This window comes from Numenius arquata, chromosome 2 (assembly GCF_964106895.1).
Source record: "Numenius arquata chromosome 2, bNumArq3.hap1.1, whole genome shotgun sequence".
NCBI classification, from domain to species: domain Eukaryota; kingdom Metazoa; phylum Chordata; class Aves; order Charadriiformes; family Scolopacidae; genus Numenius; species Numenius arquata.
The window spans coordinates 50,218,343-50,241,272 of NC_133577.1; the positions used below are offsets into that span (position 1 = coordinate 50,218,343).

Below are 22,930 nucleotides of genomic sequence, written 5' to 3' on the forward strand. Positions count from 1 at the left end.
TGAAGCGTAGGGTGATACCTTCGGTATTCAGACAGAACTAAAAGGCATCCATTTTCTCTTTAAGATGGAGACACGATGTCAGTCTCCCACCAATTTCAGTACAAGACACATGACTGTATGAAAGAAATTAACGTTTTAAATTATGTCTTAACACAGTTAACAGGAAGAGTTGATCTAAATAATTGGTTTTAATAATTTTGCATTTATGCTTAATATTTTGGTAACTATTAAAGACATATATAAATACATTCAACTTTGTTCTGTTGACCAGGGTGATGCAGTTCACACGCACGTTTATTCAAGTAATCATATATATCATATACCATAAAGAGCACCTCCAACTTGCATACTATTTCTTACTGTTGCATCACACCTGATACTATAGGGCACCGTGAAACTGTGACCAGACTTGCTCCAGAAGCAGTGCCCCCACCGTGTGGTGCTCCCGCCCAACTTGCTGGCCATCTGCGCTTGGGTTATGCGAGCGCTGCACAGCTCATTGGCATTTCTTTGCAAAATTCCCCTTGCCCAGGCTGTGGGAAGGGCTGGCAGTGTCCCCCTTGGGTTCTTACCTGCCAGGGCAGAGTGGGGCTACACGAAGGGGGAAGTGAGTGCTGTGGGCTTCAATTTCCTGGGGCAAGCGTGACATGGAAGTTATTTAAAGCCTAAGTGAGCGGCTGAGAGCCTACCAAAAGGTCAGGGTCGTTTCCTCCTGTAGCTTTCCTAGAATAGTAAGTGTTACTCTGTTTTTGAAAACGCCAGTTGCCTAATTAAAGGGGTGGATTCTGAGATTTGGGTCTTGATTTGGCCCAAGCAGCCCAGAAGCCAAGTACCTTCAAAAATATAAATCATAGTGATACCAAAGTCCATTTGCAGATTCAGGACTAAACATGCTTCCCTTGGACTCCTCGGCAAACACCGCTTTGCCACCAGTGCTGGAAGGACTGGATCCATTTCTACTTAGCAAGCTACCAGGCACCGTGCCTGCATAAGCCTGCAGAAATATGGGAAAATATTTCCGACTGATAAACTGCCCTAGCGAAAAGTTTAGCATTTTGGATCAAAAATGGGCAATGGGGGATATATTAGATCAGCTACTTCCCTTATAACTGCAGTCTCCACCACCACCAGACTTGCACTCTTTACACAGATAGTTTCGCAGACACACGTGGGTGATATTTGTTAGTCATCAGCACGAGCAAGATCAGTTATACTTCATTGTATAATGACAACAGAATGCTATAAGTAGAATAAATGGCTGCTGTAAGTATTATAATAGAAGCTACTAACAGTTCATGCTTTCTCTGCATGGTTTTACTTCTCTTTGAAGTTTTAGACAACTTCTGAAGACAAAGTCTTGAATTATAACAATGATCCACAATTTTTTTTCGTGGCAAATTCTAAGTCTTTGAGGGCATCCAGTAAAGGAAGAACTCTGAACAATAACAGGGGTTTCCGCAGGTACCGGTTCCTCAGGCTTTCCAGTGGCACAAATTCAGCAGGTTCATCAACTAGTTAATGTGTACATTTAAAGTCTTATCTGAGCAGCTGAAAATACTCACTAAGAATCATTGATAACTGAAGTCTCACTGCAACTTGCCAACGGAAAATTAAAACAAGCACGGAAAATTACTTTGGGAGTCTAAAAAGACTCCCCCCTCTGTTGACTTGGGTAAAAGGGGTCTGCTCTAGGCTAACCATTTCAGAAACCACGTCCAAAAACATTGTGTACATAGACTTGACAGACAATGTATTTGTGGCACTTGGTTGGACAGTGTTCCAACACCAGTGCGGCTGAGAGAAGAGTTTAGGGTCACTCAGCAGTCCTGTTACCCTCCTGAATTGAGGCCAAATACTGAGCAGCTTCTCTGCAAACCCAGCTTTCCCTTCAGCTACCTCCTGAAAAGCTGGCAAACTTTTCCTGTTGAAAAGCGTGGCTCCAAGGCTGACCCAGGATGGCAGGTCCCAATGAAAGATGGACCTGTGAGAGGTGGGGGCTACAGCCGCAGCTGGGGAAGGTACCGATGGTAACGCAGCTATCAAAATCTGTTAGTCCCCTGTAATGGAGAGGCAGCACACCGTGAAGCATGCATAAACCTGTATGTATTGTATATTTATTTATTTCTACCCATTTACTTACTTGCACTGAAGAGACCATTTCTATCCAGATTTTGAGGAAGTTTATTTTATTCATTGTCAACTGCTGAGAAGCACCAAAAAGAGAAAAAAAATGAAATCACTTACTTTTGTCTTTTCCAGTTTGTAAATGCACAGCAATGGCTAGGGTAGGTGAAGTTTGCTTCAATCAAAGATCTAAATTTGCTTAAATCAGGAAGCTTTTTTAAATTGTATGTAGACTTTGCTCTTAGCTTCTTAATGAGTTCTAATCCATGACTTGGAAGGAAACTGATTCTTGTCCTTGAAATATCCCTTTAAGAAAACATATGAAAATCTTGGTAAAAAGCAAATTTTCTTTTGCTCGATGGTGGGTACGTGTTTTAGACTGTCCTACTCATTTTCAGCGTAGTGATTGGAAAGAGATCAGCTGGAAATCTACACTGAAAAGAGGAACCAGGGATAAATTAGGTGTTCCTCCAGGAAACCTGAACTAATATCCATTGCAAACAACAATCAAGTATTGTTAGTCTGGTCTGAGAAAAAAGAAAAAAAAAATCCCATAACCCTCTGGGTAAGAATTAACAGGGACATAAACCATTAGTACCATATGATTCTGGGTTTAGTAAATACCCAGTAAATGCAACAATCATCCCAGAATACTGTTAAAAGATAAAAAAGGCTGATGAAATCACAACAGAGGTTTGCTACACAAACATCGCATCACGGGAAGCTGCTGTGGAAAAGGCAATAAACACAAAGAGAGAAGCTCACAGGGGGTACAGATGTGAGAAGAGGTTGGGGATATCAGGTTTTGTACTCATTAGGAAGAAAAAGAGATTAAAAAGAGACAGAGGTGACATGGTTCAAACTGTGAGGAATAAAAATAACAAAACATTTCCAGAGGTTTAAAAAATAAAGGGAGCACAGACTGAAGTGAAGAAAGGGGCAAGATTGCAGGAGGTTAGGAGAGATGTATTTATGTGGAAGGCAATTACTGTGTGGGACCGGCTATCAAAGGCAGCGATGGAAGCAGCAGCTATGAAACGCATTAAAAAGAGCATTAGTGGGGCTTTTAAAAGGAAACACATTGTGCAAACACTAAATCTTGACTCTCGCCACGCAGGTGGGGAAGGGGAAGTAGGCCCGAGGGTGCCCCATCTCCAGACTAAGAGGTACTTGGGAGCCCATCCCCATGGCTCCAGGGTGTAACAGTTGGGGCCAAGCGTCCCCACATTCCCCTAGGGCACAAACTGTGTCCCCTCAGCTTGTGACAGCAGAAGAGCAAACCGCTCGGTTTTAAGAGCAATAGTAAAAATGAACTGCCCAAAATCACCCCGTCCTCCCTCAGCCCCTGTGCTCTTATTGCCTGAGACTGATCCAGGACGCAGTGGTGGTTGAGGCTGCTCCGCTCTTTATTCTCCAACAAAAGAAAGGCATTTTCCCTAATCAAGGAATTGGACTGACGATATTTGTAATTTTCTCCATGCCCCCTACAAGTTACAGTTTCCAATTCATCCATAACAGTACAATGTCAGGACAACATGTTATTTGATCTCTATTACCCAACATGCACAAATTGTTTTTATTATCATATTAATGCAGTAGAGTGGTGCCACGTGAGGCAGAGACCAGGTTTTAGCAGCGTGTAATAAAGCTTAGACAGTTGCTATGTACCATATGCATATTTGCACCTGTTCTCTGTTCGAAGAAACAAAATTAGTACCGGGAAATGGCTCTGTTTGAACTCATGGTCTTTAGCTTAGAGTGTCTGAGTCTACCAAATTTATAAGCAGTTAATTAAGCGGTGAGTAAAACTGGTTAAGATGATCTTGTGTCCATGCTGTGCCCACAGCTGAGGCTTTGCACCCAGGCTCTGAAGGGATGTACCACCTTCAACAACTGGACCATGAACTGTGGCAGCAGGGGAACAAACACAGACCCCACTCTGCGACCCTGACCTGGGGCCATGACTTCTACTGGAAGGGCAAGACAGACCGGTGGAGTCAGAAATGCTTCTCTGAACTTCTGCAGGTGGGACTAAGAGAAGCCACGCTGTGGTCCTGAAGTTGTTCTGGGCCTGACGAGAAATTTTGGGCTATTGATTTCTGACTTAGACACTTGAAGAGGTAATTAGGTTGTAATGAGTAACCTTGATTGTTTCATGGACTGACTATTGCCCGTAGTAGGCTACCAAATGAAAACTGTCACTTGGAGCGTATGCTCATGACTCGACAACTAAACAGCAGTTTTCTGCCTAAATAAATCCACAGACAGCATCACTCATGGCATCATTAAGAGCCTATAAAGCTTCACAAGGGCTTGTAATTCTGAACAGAAGCATGGAAAATGTTTTCTTCGGGTTGTTAGCTAAAAATCTTTACCGAGTCCAAACTGTTACTACACTGGGTGGAAATAACAAGTAAATATGAATAGGAATATCACCTAGACTTAAAAATAGCTAAAATGTTACTGGATCTCTGGACATCTCTAAATAATTTCATAAATATTTAATATTTTTCCATGAAAATACTTTCTTTTTCTTTTAATTTTTTTTCTTTTTATGCTCATTATTGCACAGGAACAGGAGCCAGTCAGGGAAGGTGCTCTGCAAACTCCTGCAGGGTTTGATGGTATGTCTGTTAGGGACAGGTATCAATACATCACTGACAAGCCCCTGAACAGCAAATACAGTCTTTGTGCAGCTGGTTTAGTAACTTACTCCACTGAGTCACCACGCGCACACCTTAGTGCAGAGGTTCTTTGGGGCGCTGCTCTCTAGTTAGAGGCTTGATGAATTAAATAAGCATGATGAACAAGACGGTAAAGTGGCAGTAGAAAATCAAACCAGAAAGCATCAGTGACTAGAATACATATTCTTGTAATATTATTGCTTGGCTGCTAGTCGTCAGCCTTGACAGCAGCCGGCGCAGGAACAGCAAAATGAACCTGACTTCTCTTCCAATCACTGCCCTTTCCCACTGGGAGTCTCTGTTGGATTAGCAAAAATACCGACCAGCTGATGAGGTTTGAAAGGCACATACAGAAATAGCAAGAAATGGCTGGTGGGGCAGAAATCAGAGAGGGGCAGACTGGTTGGCGCGAACAATTTTCTCTGTACTTGTGTCTGAACCGATTTCTGGCTGTGCTTCAGGGACTCAGCTGTCGAGTTAGGGATCTACTGGAGCTCTCCTGTGACCTTGTGTGTGGGTTTCCTGTTGAAGACAAATTGCAAGGACCACAGCCATATCTTGCCCTGCATCCAAGACAGGATGCAGCCAGAGAACTCCTAAGGACTTCAGTGAGAACTGATGTAAGCCACTACATCTCTGCGAGCACCAGAAGATGATTCAATGAAACAATCTGTTTGAAAACTGAAGCTATGAAACTCCAAGTAGGAAATACAGAGTGTTTCTGTGTAGAAGGAATGCGTATAGGTGTGGGAGTAATTAGCCATTTGATTTACTTGCCTACTGTCAGCACTGAAATCCTTTAACTCAAAACTTGATGTCTTTCCAAAACAGATATTCTAATTCAGCCAAGAGCTGTAAGCCTGAGAGAGGAATTGATTTGTGAAACTGCGTAGCCTGTACAAGGGCTAAGATTTGTGCTTTCTGTCATTACTATTTGTGTTTGGGTTTCTTTCACATTATTTTAATGTGCTGAAATATAAAACAGAAGTTGGTGTTGATTGACTGTACACCACTGGTTCAGAAAGATCAAGTGTTAAAACATCCTGATGTTCATTCTAATAAAACCTTGCAGTCTGCAACACAGATTCGATTGCAACAACGCTATTCATACCAGCAAAGATATGATTATGGGTCAACCACTTCCACAAGTGAAAGTGCATTCCTGGTGTACACTACAGTGACGGATGAGTGAGAAAGCTCTTCTTTCATGATCTGAGTCAGGATAAAAAGGTAATTTCCCATCCATAGAATAGTGGATGTATTGGTAACAGAACAGAAAACTTCTTACACAAATAACTCAGCGTTAGAAATTGAACTATCAAATGAATCTGAACTACAACCAAATCAATTTGATAAACCTCCAGAATACGATTGTATCAGCTACAGCTTGCAAAGAAAACACATTTACTTTTCGCTACAGGAAACAACGCTTTTCCAAAGAAACATCAATGATATTATAGCTGAAAAGATGCTCTGCTGGCAGTCTTTTCCAAAGAAGGAAGACACTTTGAGTGAGTGATGGAAGCAGAGCAGAATGTAGTAACCCATACCATAGATCTTTATATCATAGGTGCACTGACCATCACAACATGGAAAAAAGGCCTTCAGAAAAGCTCTGATCTGAACTCAAGGTTAACCAGTCATTTTTTCTCCCTCTTTTTTAGATTTCTAACCAGTCTAGCCTCTGTGTAAAATCTTCCAATAGCTCCAATGACCCCTTTACACCCTTTCTGGGTGACTCCTAGCCCTCTCTGGACATCCAGGGTGGATGGGAAGAGAGAAAACCTCTGATGAATTGGTGAGACAAAAAAAGATGCCCATGCCTCTGTTGCCACTGTTACATGTTATGGCTTGTGCTCAGAAACACAAGCAGTTGTGCACACTCACAGGATTTTCAGACCCCAAGGCAAACCGTGGCTCGAGGTAATGGTGACTGAGATCCACAACCATTCTACTGCTGATTCTCTACTGCTGAGACCTCGCTTTCCAGCTTATCACCCATCAAAGACATCCTGCTGTAGCTGCATGAGATGTATCTCACACCTATCTCCACAGGGGACGGGACGTCCCAATCCCTATCCCTAGAGGGATTTTAGAACTAACCTTCAGAGATGCAGGGGCACACCTTCAGTGGTAAACAACTCGGATTTAAGCACCGCTCACCTATTCTTGATTTTACTCAAACAAAAAACTAACAGCATTTTTCTCTGGAAAAAAAACGAAGCAGAACTACTCCCTTACAGACCTTAATCAGCTGTGGAGAGGAATCTGGATCTATATCCCTGGATCCAAATACTTCCAAAAACTTGAGGACAAAGTGAAAACACGGATCTAGACTGAAATTTCAGTTACGGCTTCCTTTTTTTTTTTTTTTTATATTTAGAACTACACCTCCAGTTTTGAACTCCGAGACTTGTGAGATGTTGAAATCCAGATTGCCATTCATATGTTCTTCTCTGTTCTTTTCTAGGGAGTTAATAACAAGAAAAAGAATATTTGAATATTACTTACAAAACAACGGGTCCATTGGCTCCTTGGAAGACCTCATTTGGTAATTTTTCTAGGTTGTGATTATCACTTAGATTTCTGAAAAACACAAAGATAGTGATGCTAAAACAACCTGAGATTAAAAAAATAGCTTGCAGCAGTTACTACCTTCTAATAATCGCTTTTCAGAATAGTAAACAACAGAAATAGTTACAGCTCATCCAGGTACGTTCCGTTAAAGGCGTGATTCTCAATTTCCCGAATCCCATTTTTATTCAGCCACCTGCAGTAAAGAAAAAAACCAAATAGTTTTGCTCATATTCATGCTTAATAACTAAAATGTATGTAATTCAAATCAGTGAAAGGGATCTCAAACAAATAAAATTATTAAATGGATATTAAAATGGTGACATTTCCACGAATACTAGCTGGTGAGATCCCAATAGTCTGAGGAAGGCTTTGGAGACTATGGACAGGAATAGGACAGATGAGCCCTACCATGAGAGATGATAGCTGGAGGAGGTTTCTGAAGCAAGGGCAGAGCTGATGGAGACACTGGTGCTGCTCGGGGCTCCCCTAGGAAGGCTGCAGCAGAGTCAGCGAGGCTGCTGCAGGTTAATTCCAGGAGGGGTCTTTCCTGCTGGTGCTATCAGTGCCACTTAGTTTTACCTTTTTCAGGGTGCTTTTGAAACACTGGGCCACAGCATAACCTTTGCCCAGTTATTAAGAAAAACAGACGGCCATCAGTGGTGGTCTCCTGTCCTTGGCAGGGCAGGTGGAGGGGGGGGAGGCTGACTGTCCCTGAGCCAGGTAGGAGAGCAGCAGGGGGGTGGCAGTGGTGCCAAACTGCGCGGGAAGTGGTTGATTCCTCCTGCCTCTGCTGCCTCCAGAAATTACACTCCCTGCCTGCTCTGCTGCCCCTGTCCCACCTCCCTGGGCTCCTGCCCGCAAGGGGAGGCACAGGTAGTGAACCTGGGAGTTGAAGCTCCTGGGGCTTTCTGCCAAGTTTTTACTGTAGTGCATTAACGAATTAACATTTAACGTCCTTCCCTTTCTTCCCTTCACGGTCTTAAAATTTACATTTGGGTCAGTTATATTTATCATCTTTACGGTGCAATCTTTCATCTCGCTTTAAACGTCACTTTGCAACTCACGCCCTCTCCAACAGGCAGTGACAGGTCTGACTGATGCCAAAAGTGGCCTGATTTAATTAAACTGTCAGCAAACCTGGACATTTTTGTTTCTAAATTCACACTGAAAGCTGAGCATGCAAGTGACCCACTTATCTAAGGTCCGAGGTGGTGAGCTAAGGTCAGCATGAAAATCAGTTGTGGGTCTGGCTGAAAGGATTACCCTTTTGACCATGACAGGCAGATGTGCACAGCTCCGTGTCTATAATGTCTGTCAGGTCGTGTCAGGAGAACTGTCACCGTCCCCTTCACTTGCAAGCACTATTAGACATGAGTGAACAGGCACAGAGGAGAGACCTGTCCCTGCTCATAGCATTTAAAGCAATTATTATATTACATTGATCTTATCCATTCATAGCTGCCAGGCTGATAGATATGCTTTTAATCACAGTATTAGCACTTACTGCATTCTCTCACCAAACACGATGCTAATGCAATGAGATACTGAGGTCATATAATCAGAGCCACTGTTGCCATACAGTGTGGACTATACACTCCTGTCACCTGTCTAATTGCATTCAAGTAGTAAAAAGAGAAAAAAACCAAAATTTACCTAAATCCCAGGACCTCATTATACCACATATAGATAAGTTTCTCTTAAGACAAGTTCTCCCCTCACTTCAACCAGCATCCCTACCGATTCCACTAACTCTTACGTTAGCAGCAAGTGACAATGGAGGCAGAGATTCAGAGCTTGGACACAGTGGCTTTTGCTCACCCTAATGAGTCACCAAGTCACTATAGTGGTATTTCTAAAACACACTTTAGAATTCATCCAGTGCAGGAGGCCACTGGCCCTGAGGTACTATTTATAGCCTATTTTAGGGCAGGAGAGCTCTATCTTAGGCTCTAAGTGGCATACGGACCTGGAAACAAGGTGAAGTTCTTCCATAAATTTCTAGCATTTTTTTACTAAATGTATCCACAGTTCCAGTCTGTGCTGATCCCATGCGTAGTGCAATATCAGATGCAATCCAAATTACTGACTTAAATATTCTTGGAGCCTGCCACAGCTAAACCTGCTAAAATTGTGTCTCTCCAGAACGTGGGGGCTCAGTGGGTCCTGGGTGTTTCTAATGCCATCTTGACATGCCTGGTTTCACCAAATGATGTTGCTGTAGCCCTAACTTTCTATTGCATTGCACAGTGACTTCAGTTTTGTATAGAAAACCAGAAAATTTGGGTCTAAAATGAGGCAAGTGCATCACAGCACAACGAAAAACTAATCAGGGACTCTCAAAGAGCACATGGGGCCTCTGTCCCAAGGGAGAACTACAGCAGAGTCACGACTTCATCTGACCACGTGGGTGGTGGCCAGGTCTTCTTGCATGGCTCACGATGCTCCTGCAGACACTGGTGGTTGAGGGGAGCCCATGGCAATGGGGCTGTTGCAGAAGGCAGGGCAAAGCAGCTGGAAGAGGACATGGTATCTCCCCCTCCAGGCCAATTTTGCCAGCCTCAAGTCCTCAGAGAGGACTCATGGAATGGGATGTCCTGGGGAGAGAGGGGAAGCCAATTTCATGCTGCTGAAGTGGCACAGAGAGGTCAAATCACAGTAAAAATCTGGGATCTTTATCTCATGCCTTAGCAGTATTATGGAAACAAATACAGTACTTGTTTCTCAGTGTTCTGAAAATACGAAGGAGAAAAGATAAACCACTGCATTTGGGGTATCATGACTTGAATATATATTTGAGAAAAACGTGTGTGTGTTTAAAACTTCAGGGAACTTGATGTAGACAGAAGTTGTGCATAACTGACGGAGAAAAAGGAGAGATAGCAGCTAAGTGACTTATTACTGGCCTCTCTTCAAATATTGATGGTCTGACCTTGCTCCCACCAAAATCAACGTGAGCCCAGTCAGTCAATCAGATCCTGCTTGTCTGCTTCGGTATGCGAGGTAAACTGCACACACACAGTGGGAATTTTTTCCAGTCTGGGCACTGGCTAGGTGAAATGAAGGCAGCTTGTTAGCAAGCGAACAGTACATTTTGATATACCAACAGAAAGGATCAAAGAAGCCAGATAGTTCATTAAAATACATGACTCTTAAGTCAAATGTAGAGTCGTCTAACCACGTGGCTTGAAAATGCACTGTGAACCGGTCTGTATCAATGCATTAACATTGTGTACAAATACACTGCATTCCCACAACATCTACATATATTTTGCCCGCGTAATAAATGTCTTTGAATGATGTGTCTGACTGTAAATATTTATAAGTCATGCCATCTTTCTGAACACAATTTGTACCACATGGAACTGTTGTTGTAGGTGGAATATGTTTAACCTTGGCACCAGTAATTACTAAATTTTGCTCTATGCTGTGCTACTAAAATAAAGAGCAGGATTAGAATACAGCAGAAAACCACAAAAGCATTCATTTTTCATGGCAGGGAAACAGAATACAGAGAATTCACGGGCAGGGGAGAAGTCTAAAACCTTAATTTGAATTTGGAAGTGTAGGAAATAATGCCAATCCCCTGGTTTCCTTGACCCTATTCTGGAGAATAAATGAGTTTACAAGGAGAATAATGGATTTGCTGTGTCTTACTCACAGAATCACACTTTCAGAACTCAGGCCCGTGAATGAATTTTTTTCAATTGTACGTATATTGATATTGTCTTGAATATCTCTGAAAAATAAAATACAATAGAAATGACACCTTTTGGTACCTCTGTGAACCTTCAAATAGGATATGCTATTTCAAACACAGTATTTCTCCTTATATTCAATCTGAGGAACTATTATAGGCAGAGACATAAGTTTTTAAGACATTTTGTCTGTGGAGCACAAACCTTCCCGGTAAAAAAGGCTGGAGCGAAACATTTCCAACACCCCCATGCTTTCCTCCCAAATAGGCTGAAGTGATTAAAATGCATGAAAGCCCAGCCAGGTCTTATAATCTCACGGCAGATGAAATAGTTCGTCCAGCAAACATATTGCCCAGAAATTGCAAGCTGAGGGGCGGCAAGGCCACCCCTTCTCACAGCCTCCCAACCAGAAGGAAAAGCTATTAGCCTTTTTGGCCTGATTCAGCAGGGTACCCACCAGCCCACGAATAATTCCCCTGGCGATGTCAATGGGGTTGCTTAGAAGCTTAGTGTGTGCTTAAGAACTTAAGGCGCGGGACCCCTGTCAATGCAGTTTGTTGAACTGACAAGTAGGCATTTCACTTCTTTCAGCATTTTTGACTGATAGGAAAAAGGGAACGGCAGATATACGTTCTGTTGCTTGCTCAAAATAGACCTCAAAGAAGTTAAACAGTATTACTCATAATTTAGGCTGGGGATATGGTTGTTTTCATGCTGTTTCTGATGGAAAGCACGGAACAAAATGAATTATCTGCAAAGCTTGGAATTAAGCACGATTCCAAAATTATCTCATGCTGACAGTTGAATACAACCACAACTCTGCATTAAGTGACACTGACACAGAGGCCTCATTCTGCAAACTGAGGTCAGCAGAGGTAGGAATAAGAAGGGAGGGCGGCACCCATTGTCCTGGTTTCATCTGGGATAGAGTTAATTTTCTTTCTAGTAGCTGCTTGGTTTGGATTTAGCATGAAAATAATGCTGATAACACATACTGTTTTAGCTGTTGCTAAGCAATGTTTATATTTGCCAAGGACTTTTCCAGCTCCCTGTAGAAGCTGAGAGGGAGCATAGACAGGACAAGCTGGCCAAAGGAATATTCCATACCATAGGCATCATGCTCAGTATATAAATGGGGGTTGGCCGGGGGGGACAGAAACCCACCTTCACTGCTTGGGATGGGATGGGCAATCGATCACTGGGTGGTGAGAGCGACTTGTGTTGTATCACTTTATTTTGTATATTCTTTTACCATTATTATTATTATTATTATTATTATTATTATTATTATTTTCCTCTTCCATTACTGTTCTAATTAAACTGTCTTTATCTTAACCCACAAGGCTGAAGCCAATGAGAATTTTCTTATTGACCTTAGTGGGCCCTTAGGGTTTGAACAAAGGTCTAGTTTGAGACTCAAGGAGTATCAGGGCCTACTTATTCTGACAGGAAAGTGAGGAGTTTCACATGAAAAAAACACCAAACTCTTGCTCACTAGGACACAATAATTCAAGTCTATGTAAGACTGATGATAAACATAAAGGTATACAGGAGGAAGGCTCTATAGCTCTGTATCTGTTGCATTTGCATGATGGTTTCTGGGAGCCCTGAACTGCAGTTCATAGAAATACGTATCTGAAGTGTATTACAGAAATTTATTTTTTATCTTATATGTGCGTGTACACTATATTCAGTCACCCCTCTCTATGTTTTCTATGCATTTTTATTTATATTAATGTCCATTACAAAGACAATTGCAGGATTCATGTTTCTGCAGCTTGAAATCTTCTACGGCTTTAAACTGAAAGAGGGGAGATTTATATTAGATATTAGGAAGAAATTCTTTCCTGTGAGGGTGGTGAGACACTGGAACAGGTGGCCAAGAGAAGCCGTGGATGCCCCATCCCTGGAGGTGTTCAAGGCCAGGCTGGATGGAGCTTTGAGCAACCTGGTCTAGTGGGAGGTGTTCCTGCCCATGGCAGGGGGGTTGGAACTCAATGATCTTTACGGTCCCTTCCAACCTGAACCATTCTATGATTCTATGATTCTAATCCAAGATTTGAACATGCAGAACTTAGCCTATGCATTAACAATGTATCTTGTCCAAAGGAAGAGAAGAAATAGTTCCCATGCAGGCCAGAGAACTGTCACCAGGTGGCAACAAATTTCCACTGCAACCAGCCTGATTTGGATTTCAACTGGTGAAAGAGGAGTAAAAGGCTGTTATCTGTCCCCTGGGCCATCCAGGCACATGCTCATGGTATAGTTTAAAGGAAGAGTGGTCTGTAAAGTGTGAATTATAATGCTTTGGAGATGGGAGACCTAGAGAGAACTGAGACCTTTTGGGCCACGTTATCATCAATGCCTACAAAATTACAACCCAAAACTCTACTGCGAAGTTAATAAGCGAACACAAGGGGAATCACATCTTGAAAGGTTTTGTTGGAGCAGGAGAACATTCAAAGGGAGCTTTTAAAAAGTGAAAAGCAGACGTTAAAACTTACAGTAAAACTTTCTGGAGAGAGTGCACCTTGTGGACAGCAGGTAAAAACCGAAGGCCAGTGTTTGATATTAACCTAAGGGGGAGAGAACAGATGAAGATTATTTGCTCTGCCCCAGGAAGGAAGCAATAATTAAAAAAGAAGAAAGAACACGGGACTTAGAATGTCAGCCACAAAAGGCAGAGTTTAGCCACAAAGAGGGGGTTTGCCCATAGGAAACTTGATATTGTGATGTAAAAAGATTTTTCTCTAAAGCACAAGCTGAATTCTGCCCCACTGAACTCAAGCGAGAAACCCTACTTTGGATAATTACATGGTCCCTCCCGATGATCTCAGGAAACTTTTGGTGTTAATTTCCCAAACATATTCTAAGAAATCAGTTGCACTGACACAGGATAATTATTTTCATAGCAGCTCTTTTAAGATAAAAGTATCAACTCAACAATTTCCACCTTCTACTCCAATAGAGGATACATTAATTCCACTGGAATTAGCATTATTTCATGAAACTAGGAGATATTTAGGACGCTTTATTCCCCAGCACCTCCAGTAGTGAGGAACTGAACACATGGAAATGTTTCAGCTGTTTGTGTGACTGGAAATGGTTCTGAGGCTCCATATTTAATTACTTCCACCCTCCCACCACATCGAGTATCACTGGCCTCTGTGTTGCAGTTCCTGTCCAGGAAACATCATCCCAGAAATGCTGACTCTGAAGGACAACCCTGTGCCCACAGCCAGCGAGGAAACAGGGTCACAGGTATCCACAGAGCTGTAGCACACCTAATTTAAGCAAATTTTGTTATCCAGAGCAGTAGCAAGGGCAGGATAAACATGACATTGCCGTGCAGCAGGAGATGGCTAGTGGCTGCTGATGGCTGGAAGGAGGGCTGAGCGCAGAAGGGAGGAGGAGCTGGACCCACCTGGGAGTTTTTCCCAGCCACCAAAATGTTTCATTTTGACTCTACCAAACAAAGAGAAAATTTTAGTTCTTGAAAGTTCAGTTTTATCTTTGTACTTTTAATATGTGAGATGGTAGAGAAGGTAACCTTTCACTGAGAATACTGGTTCCTTAAGGAACATTTTAGTAGTACATGGAAGGTAATTTTTACCCTGGCACTTAAACATAACAATATTCTTTCATTACTGGATGTGATTTTTTTTTTTTTCAGATTAACTCCTGAATGGTTAAATGGTGATGAAAAAGACTGGTTGAGGCTGGGAAAAAGTAACAGCATTAATTTGATGTTTGTTATGAATGTAGATTACTTCCGGAGAGTTGCAGCCTTTCAGTTTTCACAATCTGAACTGGAACCGAACACCTCCATGTGACAACCAAATCCTGCATTTGGGCACTCAGGGTGACACATAGGTCCATAAAACAGTCATTCCCTTGCATAAGCACTGCTCTGAGCTCCCCAAGGTGGTAACTGGATACCCTCAGACGTTGAAAAGCCAACTTGTTATCTGTCTCTTCTTGTAACAAAAAGCAATGCATTATGTGCAAGAAAAAAATTAAAGAAGTATAGTGAATATTCAAGAAGCCAATTTGGGAAAGTTGCTGGAATGTCATGACTGTTTTGTCTCAGGAGTCAGAGCGGTCTGACATTGCATTAGCTTAAAAATAACAGCTGTCACATGTGACCAAGAAAGCTCTGCAAAAATGCCTTTGAAAAACTATTACATATAGTTAAATAGAAAGCATGATTAATGAAGCAGGTGGATTTCACAAGACCCTTATTACTTAAAGTACTTCTGCACTTATACTTTGTAAGAGGAGCTAACTGAAAGAATTAGAAGCAATAGAAGAAGAACCTGTTACTCCTCCCTTACAGTATTTTAAAGTACACTCTCTAAATTACTGGAGATGTACAGAGTTTCAGTTGAAAGCTGCCTTTAATTTTAAATGAGTCATATGCTAAAAATCGACTCAATTCTTTTTACGAGCCCCTTGTTAAATACGAATTACGGCATGCATTTCCTTTAGTAGGTAAATGAAGAAGCAGACTGCTGCTAAGTAGTGTGTGGCTCGCGCAGGACAGAGGAGAAGACGTGAGAAGCTTTGCTTTCTACAGTACTTTCCTGAGAAAGTCTCGATCCTCGTGTTGCAGTAAGGGAAGGTGATGGTGCTCTGACATATGCTATTCAAACCCTGCTCCCAATGATGATTTACTCCCAACGTATCCAAATGCCTCACTGGTTATCAGGGCTTTCACCATACGTGTGTGAACAAGCATGGCTGAGGCCTTGGGTGATGCCATCATCCTGATCTTTCCAGTAATCCCGAAGTGTTCAGGGCTCAATTTGTGCTGGTGTCAACTGAGCAGCATGAGGTGAAGAAGAAAGCATCTCTGACAAATCATTACATATTGAAGTGAATCTACAGGTGGCACAAAGCACTGATTGCACAGAGGCACAGAACAGTGATTAGAAGCAGGAAAGGATTTTTTTGTTAATTAATTGCAGAAAAAGAACTAAAAAAAATATTTAGCTAGACTGCAGCCTAGATCTTCCCTCGCTTTTTATTCAACCAGCAAATCTCCAGAGGCCTTTAAGTGGATAATCTTGTTAGAATGTAGATAATCCAATTTACTGAATATCTTTCCTGCAGGACAGTTTTGTCAATATATTTACCATATAACGTATACATCCTCAGTAGCCTCACTTTAAACAAGTGTCCTCTTTAATCTGTGTTATAACTGAGTCCCTCCTTGCCATGCATAAACAGCTCAGTAAGAACCTGTTTTTCAGCTGGCTGGTGGCTGCTTTCCAAAGCATTAATTGTCTTCCTGAAAAGGCTTACTGGAGTCAGCACTTAAGAAAACATAGCACTATGATCAGCAGAGAACAAAAAATCTTTCAGAAACTAATTCCTGGAAGATTCTGGCTGCTTATCTCCAGATATAGCAACATGCCTGCTCTTTTTTTACGCCAAATTGGTAGGAGCTGGTCTGACAAAACTGGGAACACAGTTCAGCACATCAACTTTGTGTGGGTATTTGCTAAACTGCAAACCCAAGGTAGGCTGAGATAAATACAACATCACTCAGGAAGCACTATTTTTGTGTCCCTTAATCATGCTGGTTAATTTATACTGCACGTAAGCCTGATTCCAGCCAGAGATTCCTCTGACTTGTGTGTCCCAGCCTTGAAGGCTGAGCTGAGCCTATAATCCACAACACCCACTTCTGGGGGGCAAAGTCTTCTACCGTGAGGCTGCTGTGCAAAAGGACGGAGGGGAGCATCACTTCTTTTTACTGAAGAGCCAACTCCACACAAAGCGTGTGTGATTCTGTGGACTTCTCTGAATCTGCAGCAAATCCAGGTTTGGATTTAGGAACCATGCCTTCAGGTCCACAAAATAAGACCGGGCAAGTACAAGCAGCTGCAAGACTTTGGAGTTGGGCTCTGCTCTCCACAATGCAAACTATTTTGCAGCTAAAATGTGTGCTTTTGCAAGCTAAATTCCACCCCCCTCCTCCAATCCAGCTGTATGCCCTCAAAATTGGTCTGAAAGGAGTGTTACATTCAAATCTTTCTATTTTAAGCTGCGATTGCTTAATAGAAGACGTCGACACATTTACTGTAAAATAAAGAACAAAAGGACAAAGATTACACGAGAACTAATTTTGGAAAGAAAATAGCTTTGAAAAGCCATCACTACATTATTAAACAGACAATGCCACAGCTCTCCCTAATGAGAGCCAGATAAATAATCTTGTACCCATGAAAAGGTCAATAAGTTACCAATTTGCAGCAGTCTGTCTCTTTGGCATATATCCAAGAAGACCAATTAGCAATTCTCTTCACTGCTTCTAAAAGACTGGTGAGAAAGTTAAGGTTGCGTTTTTCTAGAAGGTTTAGAGTATTTCAGCATTGCATTTTTTCAGCATTTTTTCTCTCCTCAGTGTTTTTTGCCATACTAGTAATGATGATGCAGGCGACAAATGGAGTGGGGCAAGTGGGAAATGTATTTGTGCCCAAGCTGACAGAGATAAAAGCATATAAATGTTCAACAGCTAGTGGCTGTAACGAGGTCGTGAGGCTGATGAGAGGACTGACAAGACTAGCCCAAGCTTCTTGCCTGACTATAAGTATGACCTAGCTCCTGTACAACTATTTTTGAAGGACCACAGGGAAAGCCTTGCAAGCAGCATGTTGCAAAGGTCATTTGATGGGCTGTGGTGCCCAGGCTCAGTCTCAGGCATTAACACTGATGAATTTTTCTTTTTCTTTTTAAATGAAAATTGCCAGTAAATATATATTTTTTGTGCGAGGTCTTCTGAACTGTGTTTTAACAGTTCTGTTGCAGCCACTGCACTGTCTTGAGGAATCACAGACCACGCATCTCGTACCCTGACAGACTGCCACTGTGACTGGAAACTCCAGAAGAACCACAACGAGCCCAGCAGCAGGCAGGTACCCGAGTTCCCCTGCTTTGCTGTGCTGGTTGCAGCTGGGTCTCGCTATACCTCTGAGATACGGGGGTGCCTGTGCCCGCTCTTCTGACTGGTGGGTCAGACCAGTAAGGTCTGACAGAGGTCTACGGCAGGGTCTGCAGCAGAAGTTTGGGCCAAGGACCTCTCTGAGAACAGGCCTCCATCTCCAGCTCTGCTGCCTCAATGTGGACTATTTGGGAAGCTGGCATGGACCCCAGCTGGGGAGAAAATACACCACGTAAGCAACAGGAGTGCATCCCAGTGGGACCACCATCGGGTTTGCTTTTCCACTCACACACAACCCCATGTATGGCTGGACAGAATCTTCTAATCTGTTTAGTGTCAAGATATTTATGAAACCACTTGCTATTCCTTCCTAACTTCCAGCAGTTAATGGAAGAATTAGGCTGTGATGTACAAAGGTTTGTTAGTTTCCCTTCAAGGCCTTAAAATTTTATCATTTCTCAAATAGCTACTGATAGCGTTTCTATCCACATCGATGCTTAACCCTTTTCTTAATTATTTTAAACTCGTCCCACATGTTTACAACCTTTTACTTCTGTATTGTCTAAAAAACCCCAAAACACACAACTCCAAAACTGAACACAGAAACCATCAACCCATTAACTCCCCTCAGCATCTTGCCTTATATTTTCACTAATTGACCCTTCCTCGTATGTCACAGGAAGGTGAATACCAGGACTGGGTTACCTTTACCAACTGCCATTTTGCAGCCTTCCATCAGGGTTTCTGCTTTCTCATTAAGTTATTCTATTCTTTCCAGCAGTAAAACACTCTGCCTTTTCTGGAGAGGGGGGTGGGGGGTTTCTAAAAGGGCAAGCAACAGTGAGTGAAACAAAGTGATGGAGAAAATGGCACTTTCCTACAGAAATGTGCCAAGAGAGAGCCCGAAGATACAACTGTACCTAGAGAGAGCAACCCGAGCATGGTGTAACTCAGCATCACACCCAGCTATGTGGAAGTCTCCTACATGGACTTCACGTCCTGCTCCTGACCCCTGTGGTGTGAATTGATGTAGCTCCTCTGAAGCCAAAGGTGTTGCACTGATTTATACCCCCAGCAAAGCTACTTCAAACCTTGCCTTTAGCAGTGAAGACACGTTCATCTGTTCAGGTGCTCAGAGCCATGAAGCCTGCACCTTTTGTACTGTTCATAGTCATACCAGGGAGGGGGTGCTTGCCTCCTAAAATGAAGGCACAGAGGGGATGCAGCTTAAATCCTTTAGTGGAGTAAACACCAAAGATAAGTTTTATCAATTTAAATTAGAGAAAAGCTTTTGCACGAGAATGAATGTGAATTAAGTGGCCACAAATAAAATTAGAGGAAATTTTCTAGTCACCTAATCATTGAATTTCTGGGAAAGCCTCCCCTGGAAAAAAAAGAAAAAGTAGGGAACAGTGGAGAGCAAGAATGTCAATAAAGCACTTAATTAATGGGATATGCGGAGTGGAGCCAGTAAGAAACAGGACACAGTGGTCTGGAGACTCTCTTTCAGTCCTGTGTACCCACAAGAGAGAAAACCTTAAACCTGATTTCAGCTAGTGAATTTTCTTGCTAAAGAGGAATAAGGAATGGTTAGTTAGACAAACAATACTCTGTATTTTTAATCTGTTGCTTCCATAGGTCATAGTAGAGCTGCTGCAGCTGAATTTTTATACAGGTAGCATGTCTGAATGTTTGAGTCAGTGTATATGGGGGTGTGCAATGACAAATGCTCAAAAGAGGGAGCATCAACTAATCTTAAGAGAAAAACTTCCGGTACTTCAGATATTGAAAGTGGGGTTTTGCCTTTTCCTCATGACCTAAAATTGGTGCATCCCACATTTAAAAAATCACTGAAATTAGTGTGTTCATTACTGTGTTCACATTTCTTCCATTTTGTATGAGACTAATGTGCTCTCATTCTTTCTCTCCACCTATACCCCTGACAACTGTACTACCCATAGCAGCTTGTTCTGGGGATTTTACATGGGATAAACAAATGCTGTGGTTTTGTTCATAGGTAGTCAAAATTACTCAAATACAGCAGTAACTGCTGAATGACTGAGGCTTGAAACCAAAGGGAAAAGGCATATGATTTCCCCTCCTGACAATGCAAATTTAAAGATTTATTTCCCTGTTGCCAATGGAAAATCTGCGTTTCAGTTACGCACACACAAAGTTTATCAAGGTGCCTGGTGAATTTGATAAAGCAGATATTGGTAAAAACACTGGAGACAATGACAATCCTACTCCAACTCTAACCACATGCTTCTGTTCAATGAGGGTTTGAATTATGGTTTGTGTACTGCTAAAATACACCTTATGTCTTAAAGTGCAAACCTTAAATCTCAAATCTTAAAATTCAAATTCAAACCAATGCCTCTTGGCATTTTTGAGCCCAGAACCCATCAGATGCTAGTGACTTTCAGAGACCTTAAACGCTCATTAGCTTACTGGGAGCTATACTTATTAGAACACTGACCTGATTTCATCCCATCTTTAAGAAATATCTAACTAGACAATTAAGCACTTACTCTTATGTACTCAAATGTAGAAATCCTCATCAGGCTCTTTTGAATGAGTAAGGTTTCTTGTTTAACTAAGGAAAATATGGTTACAGGTGGATGGACATTTAAAAGTTAAGCTGACATCCTGCTGGGTCTATATGCCATTGATCAGTAAAGAGCATGGAGGGAGCTTATTTAACCTACAGCCATTATAAACAATTACTGCTAAACAAAGTTCATTGGACTTCTAATGCAGAGGGAGACATTATTAGTCATGTCAAGATCATGCACTAAAAGCTGTGAAAATATTTTTGGGTAACAGTTTATTTTAAGGATGGATTCAATTATCACTGAATTGTGATGGCAACCCTATGGGAGCAGATGTGACAACCACAGCTGTGCAAGTGACATTCTTGATGAGGCTAGCTAATGAAATAAAGCTATACCATACATCCATACATTTATATTCTAAGGTTTTAATCATCTCACAAAAAGTGTTAATGAAAACCATTGCTATAGCACTACCATTGCTAAAGAAAAGAGAATGCGAATGCTTAAAACCATGTGTACAAAGTATAACAGAGGCAGAGCCATAGCAAAGGCAGAGGAGAGAGATCTTGTCCCAAAGACTTTCAAATAAACCTGTTTGTATAGACATAAAAAAGGCCCAGCTCTTTTTCTTGTCACCCAGTTTCAACCTGTTGCTTAGAAAGGCTCAAGGATTTTGCGTGTGGGACTTCTCCATGGAGGACATTATCTTCAGCTTTTCTGAGGACTGTGTGCAGGTCTGGGGATGAAACTGTGGATTGACAATGTGTAACTAGTGGAGGAAGAGGGGACATTATCCTGTCTTATCGCTGAAAATGCTCAGCGTGAGTTGGGCAGAAAACATCTGTATCATTCAAAGTGACTATGGTATTTGCAAAGAACAAAAGATCTTACAAATATCTGAGGCTTGGAAGGTGTTGGAAGGCATCTTGATCAATGTACACGAGGTTGTTGGCCTTCTCAATTCTTCTGCAAAGAGAAAATGAAACATCAGAGGAAATATATCGATATATTGATCTTAAAATATCTCTGATTGCCCCAGGATATAGTGCTACTATACACTGAGATGTTTTTTTTTGACAGCAGAAGATCTGCACAATTTCAAAGAGCAGCCAACAACAGACCGGCAGACCCCACCACCTTTTGATATTGGCAGTGGTTTGAAGGTAAGTTTCAGGCTGACCAAAGAAAGAAAAAGACACTTAGCTAAGAAGGTGGAAAAGACAAAGGGAGATTTCAAATGTTCCTCTATCACTATGAATTCTTCAGAGCTTACCTGAGCCAAACTGCAAAACCTTTGATATGCACCTATAATGAATCTTTATAATTGTCTCCTTTGAATTTAGATTGCTCATTACTTACACTTCATGTAGTTTGGGAAGGTTGGAAAACACATTTGCTTCTATGACCTCCAAGGCATCATTCTGTGAGATCTCTCTGAAAAATAATTTGAAAGTCAAGATATTTCAAGCCATGCTATCAATAAAAAGGCGAAGCAGAGAATGGACAAGTGAAAAATTCACTTGGAACTTCTTCCAAGATTATTGATCAGTTCTAAAACCAAGGTGGATATCAGATAAGAAAACAGACCCCAGAGGCACTGCTGAGCTGCCACTGAGGCAAACACCAACAGTCAGGAAAAGGCACCTTCTGAGGCTGAAGTTTGTATCTGTAATGGCAGTCCTGCACCTCCTGCTGTCACCATTCGCTGTGTATTAGAAGGCAGAGCCCAACCATCATTGGCAACTGGATCTCTGACATCGCTAATTACTGATAGAGATTTAATGAAGGCTTTTAAATCAGTGAAGAAAAGAGGGGGTGAAAGGCCACTGAAACAGAGAAGACAGCTAAAATGTTCCCAAGAAATAGGACAAAACTTCAGCAGTACGACACATTGCTGTCTTGACCTGACATAAACTACAGAGGTTAAAACTAAGCCACGAGCAGATACATCCTTATTAACAGAAGCTGGAGACCACAGATATGAAGAAGTCTTCCATACCTTGGAGAAAACCCTATTTGATCTCTGCTCTACACAACTAATGCCCAATTACATCCCTTATGCTGCCAGTGACCAGGAAAGTCAAAGTAAAGATAGCACACATCTTTGGAATAAAACCTTTGATAAATAGCCAGATTGTAAACTGGCCAGCACTTGTTCCTGGATATCTTATTCTTTTGAAATTATGATGGTTGCAAGTAGATTGAAACAGGCTTGAGGTAAAACAACAGATTGTAACAATAGGTGCACAGTCAAAAAAAATAATTGCAAAAATTATTACAAGTAATATAAAAAATCTTCCACTTCCTTCTGAGTAACAACTGAACCATACCTGACAAATTACCTGTCCA

The 22,930-nt window shown here is 41.8% G+C and overlaps 1 protein-coding gene across 1 annotated transcript in view; it reads right to left on the reverse strand.

Moving 5' to 3' along the window:
• The window catches only part of FSHR (follicle stimulating hormone receptor), an 84,346-nt gene that overhangs the window by 4,970 nt on the left and 56,446 nt on the right, over positions 1–22,930 (reverse strand). The window contains exons 3-9 of the mRNA XM_074168038.1: positions 21,941–22,015; positions 21,473–21,547; positions 13,585–13,656; positions 11,044–11,121; positions 7,510–7,578; positions 7,320–7,394; positions 2,245–2,430 (exon numbers count right to left, since the gene is read on the reverse strand). Of these exons, the coding sequence (XP_074024139.1) occupies positions 2,245–2,430; positions 7,320–7,394; positions 7,510–7,578; positions 11,044–11,121; positions 13,585–13,656; positions 21,473–21,547; positions 21,941–22,015 (630 nt within the window). The remainder of the gene's footprint in view (positions 1–2,244; positions 2,431–7,319; positions 7,395–7,509; positions 7,579–11,043; positions 11,122–13,584; positions 13,657–21,472; positions 21,548–21,940; positions 22,016–22,930) is intronic.